Source organism: Brassica oleracea, chromosome C8, assembly GCF_000695525.1.
Source record: "Brassica oleracea var. oleracea cultivar TO1000 chromosome C8, BOL, whole genome shotgun sequence".
Classification (NCBI taxonomy): Eukaryota; Viridiplantae; Streptophyta; class Magnoliopsida; order Brassicales; family Brassicaceae; genus Brassica; species Brassica oleracea.
This window is the reverse complement of record NC_027755.1, coordinates 15,981,781-15,988,134: the sequence shown is the minus strand read 5'-3', so window position 1 is coordinate 15,988,134 and position 6,354 is coordinate 15,981,781. Positions and strand designations below refer to the sequence as shown.

At 30.1% G+C, this 6,354-nt stretch overlaps 1 protein-coding gene across 1 annotated transcript; it reads right to left on the bottom strand.

Annotated features, from left to right (window-relative positions):
- Window positions 1-1,036: 1,036 nt before the first annotated feature.
- LOC106308228 (coenzyme Q-binding protein COQ10 homolog, mitochondrial-like) lies at window positions 1,037-3,139 on the bottom strand. Its single transcript, XM_013745367.1, is given in 6 exon segments — window positions 1,037-1,333; window positions 1,629-1,760; window positions 1,852-1,944; window positions 1,946-2,048; window positions 2,824-2,963; window positions 2,965-3,139. Coding segments are annotated over 6 exon segments (756 nt in total). The 5' UTR covers window positions 3,130-3,139; the 3' UTR covers window positions 1,037-1,210.
- Between the last annotated feature and the right edge of the window lie 3,215 nt (window positions 3,140-6,354).

Sequence of the window (6,354 nt, the reverse complement as noted above, 5' to 3'; positions counted from 1 at the left end):
AGTTTCTCGTATTAGCAAGGAAGATGCTCTTACGTTCTCTTATTCTTCTCTTCACCTTCCAACAAAATGCATCACTCACTCCGTCAACATTGAAATTTTTTTTTTGAAAAAAGGCTTAACAGGAGATTGATTATTCAGTTGTGGGGGACAGATGTAACCCATGCCATCACAGATTCAGATGACCAAGCAAACGATGTACACCTTTAGAGAGAATTTCAGACCAAAAGATGGAAACCATCAAAAGGGATTTCCTTCTCTCTGTTTTCTTTACCAGAGATGTAACAGTTCCAACTCACTTGTTAAAGAGTAGAAACCTGACCATCTCTGGCCAAAATAAACAAACTATTTTGGTAAAGAATAGCTTAAGAAATTGATTCTTAACATTGAAATTGATTCTATAATAAACAAACTATTCTCCGTCACCTAATTTTTTACATAGCTTAAGAAAATTTTCATTTCATTAATACAATCATATCGTTTGTATTTTTCAAGTAAAACTCTATATAGTACATACCGGCAAATATGACTGAAAAAGTAAATCTCTATTATATTTTTTTCCTCATTAGGTTAAACTAATAAAGATATAAACTTTTAATTTAGAATACTGCATTGAGAATAAATTTTCTTTTAGATAAAAAATCTCAGAATGAAATGAGGCTAGTTGTAAGTGGATTGAGTGTGATTTTCTTTTCTTTTCGAGAACTAAGATGTATTTAAACCACATACTTAGAACATCCATAAAACCGAATGTGACATTGGTTTAAGGCAGAGACTAACACACCACACTAAGAAAATATGACTTTATTTGAGTTCAATGGTTAATGCACTTTTGACTAGATTTTGACTGGACTTAGGCAAATTTAAGACTTTTCCAAACCGTCTAAGACTTTTGCATCTAATTGAATTCCCCACTAATTTTTGAAAGCGTAATCCAACAAGTTATGTCATTCACATACGTTTGCATGTGTGGTGTCATCATCAAATATCTACACCAAAAATACTGTTGTTTGAATGAAAAGAAAAGTGACTCCCAAAAGACGAGAAATATGGATGTATTTATTTTCAGCTTTTACATTAAACAAACAATGTGTCTAATCTTCTTATGCAAAAGCATTCATATATGAACATAAAAAAATGAAACAAGCTATAGCGTAATCGCTCTCTACCAACCAAACAAGATGTAAACTAACCTCATGTTGATACTTCTATCTCAAGCTCTTTGCTCAAATGCGTTTTCATCCACTCGAACTCCTGGACCATACACTAATCTGCATCGGTCACTAAATGCCCCCATGAGTCTTGTTGCTACCTCCTTAAAGAACATCGAAGCCACCTTCAATAAAAAAAAAGAAAGAGACATTCTTTCAAAGTACTATAAGTCTATAATCAATATTCACCTTCTGAGTAACCAATAAAAGAAATAATCTTTTTTTTTTCCTTTTTTGCAGATATCTTTGATTATTTTCTTACTATAACAGCTATCAAGTTTCAATCTTTAGATGACCAAAGGAACCATATATTTTTCTGTAGATTGTTAACAACTTACAAGTCTCAATCATGAACAAAGAAATCTTGTTGATTTCTTGTAGGCTAAAAGAAGTGCAGAGGCTTTGTGAAGTAGTTTTTACCTGGCGATAGAGAGGTGAGTTGAACTTGAAATCGACAAGGATAGAAAGGTCGCAGGTTCCTGGAATGGGTCCTGGCTTAAATTGCCAGAGGTTTATCAAATGATCAAACAGGCCTGTGTCCCTCGCTGTTGTCTGCAAAAAACGGATTCAAATCATGTCGTAAGATTCATTACACTCTCAAATTCAACAAACAGAAAGCTGGAAAAAAAAAACAAGTCCGTACCTTGATCCATTTTGGCCTTTCGAACTCTACATGAGAAATGTAACTCTCAACAAGAAACTTGAAACCAATCTCAAGTTCTGCATCGAAACTACCCATCTGGATATTCTTTAAGAACCTCGGAGCGTTGACACCAAGGAACAAACCCGTGGTACAAGTCTACGGCTAGAACTGCATTAAACAGTTGCTCCTGAGAATACCTGAAATTCAATCTTCTTTGCGTTAAATCATGAACCTCAAATAATTGTGCTATTAGAGATCAACCCATGTGTTTCCCACAATTTTGGATTCTAAATGTAGCTAAGAAAGAATAAGGATAAAGAATCTCTGACACAGCAAAGTCAGGGAATAATTCACATTATCATATTTCTAAGAAATGAACTCATAGTTGGTCATTAAATAAAAACAAGAAAAACACAGAGGCAAGCCACATTCCTGCATAATCAGATGCCTTTTTTTTTGTAATATCATCAGAACCACTGTTTGATCCACAGAAGAGCAAATTTAAGGGTTACAGGTTTTGTCAAAAGGGGCGCCATTTCATGGAAGAGGGCAGAGAGCTATAGTAGATAAAGTAAGACTATCTAAACATTCATACAACCATGTTGACAGCATCTTAAAAATAAGAATCAAGGATTAGTCACATTCATAAAAGCGTTGACACAGCAAAACTTTCTAAAATATTCGCACAAATTCAATCTAAAACCAACCGAACTAACACAAATGGGTCCGTCAGGTTATCATCTTTCTGGAAAACTAGTTCGTAGTTGTTTGGCATGAAAACACAAAGGCAGATCTCTATCCTGTAAAATTAACAGTCTCAGATGCTAGTTAGATAGTTGAATCATTCTTTTTCATTGTTTGATATACAAAACATCAAACAAGAATTCTCAAAGTTAGCTCCAATTCCAGATGATTGAAGGAAGGCAGATGCAGATGATTAAAGAGCCTAACTTAACTTGGGATGAAAGTTACCCCAAGAGACGACGCTCTTGGTAGATCTTGGATAACTCACCACCACCTTCCTCCCCATCTCCGCATCCCAGAAAATGCCGTCTCTGAAACACGCTCCCAGCGCCGAAAGAGACTCTTCTAGCATCATCAACCCAAAAGAAGAAGAAGAAGAGAGTAGCTGCATCTCTCGACGCCGCAAAGGGACCCGAATCGACGAAATTGGTTCGATATGCAACTCCTCTGAGCACGAGTGATCGGACTCCTGATTGCGTTTCGACGTGAAATGAAGGCAAACAAAGCTCTCGGGCCATACCTAAACGATGGCATTAGAGAAAGACGAAACAGCTGCTGTAGAGAAATCGATCAATTTTGACAAAAGCTTTCCTTCTTCACGGTCAGTGAAAGCGACAGCTTCAATCCTGAAGGGCCCATCATGGCCCGTGTATTGTTGGGCTTCAATTTGGGCTGCTATCAAAATCCTGAGAAACACAGGACATGAATAGTAGCTTGCTAGCTGATTAGTCTGATGTAATTGTGTTCACAAATAAGAGGCAAGTATTACAATTTTTAAAATGGGGATTCTAATTCACCAATTCAATGCTGCTAATGTAACTCTAAACCTAATAAGGACACGAGAGAGAGATAAACTACTAATTCCACCTTAGTGATACAAGAATCAAATATATCTAATTATCATTATTAAACATTTATTTTATTTTATTTTTCATTTTTTATTTAGGTTTCTTTTTTTTTTCAAATAACCTATATAATATCTTAAACAACATAATATATATTTTAAAAGTATTAAACATTTTATTTAAATCAATCTATTTCTAAAATTACTACAAAATAATTTAAATAACATAAACTAAGATATCTTTAATGAATAAAATATAATATTTTTTTCTTTATGTTCCCTTTTATATTTTTCAACTAAAATATACTCTCTCTGTTTCTGAAAGTAAGATTTTTTAGAGTATGCACGCTTATTAAGAATTTAATAAATTTTTATAATTTAATTTATTTTTTACTTTATTATACACTTTCCAATAACTTTCCACCAAGAAATTTAATCAATTCAAATATTCTCAATTAATATATGTTCCTCAAAAGTATAAAAAAGTACCTTAATAATATAGAAAATCTATCTTTGTGAAACAATAAAAAAAAATCTAAAACATCTTATTTTCGGGAACGGAGGTAGTATGATTAATAAAATATTTATAAAACTTAAAACGAAAATATTTTTTATATTTAATGTGATTTCATAAAAAGAAAAGTCTAGAAAAATAATCTTGATATTAAAGTAAAGAATTAATCTTCTTTTTTAGAATGTATCAGTTATGTTTTTATGTAATTTTGTACTTATCATCACTTTATTTCTATAATTTTACTATTAAAAATTTACTTATACAAAACTACTAAATCCTATAAAATTAACATAGTCCTTGGGCTATTTACAAATAGTCAATTCATAAATATATAAACACATCTAAGATGAAAACCAAACTAATGCAATGGATACAATAAATATGATTTGGTTGAATTAGATTAGAAATAGTTATACTGAATTTGACGGAACATATGTAACACAATATACCCACAAATGAGTAACTAGATCAATCTAATTTTTTTATACAAAGTCAAATATTAAATAAAAAATAATAAATTTTCATTTGTAGTAATATTTTTATACATATAAACTATAGATGACTCAAAAAATTATTAAATAAATACGAAATTCTCAAATAATATTATAAATATAGTAACTAATTATTACAATTAAGTATCATTGTTATGTTTATTTATGGAACTTTAATCGATCAACACTTTAGTTTAGTTTCACTCTTTGATTCTCAAAATAACATATATTGAATTATACATAATCTTATTAATATATATATATATATATACAAATCTAAGACAAAAATCAAACTACATGAAAATAACAAAAGTAATCAAAATTTTAATATGTAATATAAAAATATCTTAGTTGAATCGAAAAAGTAAATGTTATCTAATATATTCAAATAATAATCAAACAGTCATATTATATATCCACAATTATACGTCTAATTAAAATAACATAATTTTATTTAAAATAAACCATGTATATTGATTACAATATAAATAACAGAATAAATTAAAATTAAAATAAAATATTAATAAATTATTATAATGTAAATAAATTATTATAATATATTTACTTTATAAATATTTATACCCGTGCATGAGCACGGAAAAATCACCTAGTTTACAAAAAAATAATAGTTGAACCATTACTTTAAAAAAATAAAAGTTCAGAATAAATATTAATAATAACTATTATCATGAATGAATATTTTTTCATTTTTAATTTATATAGTAAGACAACATTTCTAAAACAGTTTATATATACATATTCACATTCTTAAATAATTACTACAGCAATAAATAAATGTAAAATAACCTGATATATTTATTAACTATTTTGTAAATTATAAAATTAAAATAATTACATATAGAAAATAATATATATTCATGAATTTCACAACATACATCAACTTATTAAAAATTTAAAGGGGTCTTTCAAAAATGACTTAAAATTTCAAGTCAAACACAAAAATAACCTATGTTTTTTTTGAAACTTTGTTTTGTCCTATTCACCCTAGAAGTTCTGGTTATTCACGAAAATGCCATTACTTTTTTTTCTTTTTTTCTCGAAAATAATGTTTTTACCTTACCATCCTCACCTTCACCAAATATTTACAACTTTGTCATTGACATCAATACCTCAACCACCATGAACTACCAAATTAAGAGTGTTAGTGCCCTAAAGTTTCAATTTTTTTATCATCCTTTCTCATTTCCTATCCACACAAACCACATATCTTACATTTTCTCTCAAAATTCATCAAAAAAATTGAAGATTTTGATTACAAATTATGTAAGGTTCATAAGCTCACGATTCTTGGTGATTAACGAGTAGGTAGCTGTTGTGGTGAAGTTATGTGTGATTGGAGAAACCACACAAGTCATCTCACGAGTTCAAGGTATGAAATCACGAACCACATTTTATTTTTCAGATCTGTTCGACGAAGAAGACTTCGAAGTCTTGTGGTCAATGCATAGGTTAATTTTGCAATTGACATTTTGTGTGTTTTTAATAGAAGACTTCCCTAGAAGTCTTCTAACTTTCCTTTGTAACCAAAAAATTTCGAAATTCTAAGAGAAGACTTCCTTAGAAATCTTCTCGGATAAACAGGTTAGTTTTAAATTTGACCGAAGTTCGTCAGAAATTTAACTTTTTGTACTGGAGAAAACTTCTACAGAAGTCTTCTGAAAGTCTTCCCTAAGTCTTCTCAATGCCGGAAGATGTCTGTATGGGTTACTTTTGATATTGAAAAATAATAGTAAAACATTTAATATCAATGAGAAGACTTCTTAAGACTTCTTTAGAAGTCTTCTCGAGTTTAATTCTGGGTTTTGGTCAAACATTTACCCGCGAGAAAAGACTTCTAGAGAAGTTATCTGACGGAAGACTTATAAAGAAGTCTTCTCTCGAAAAGTCAA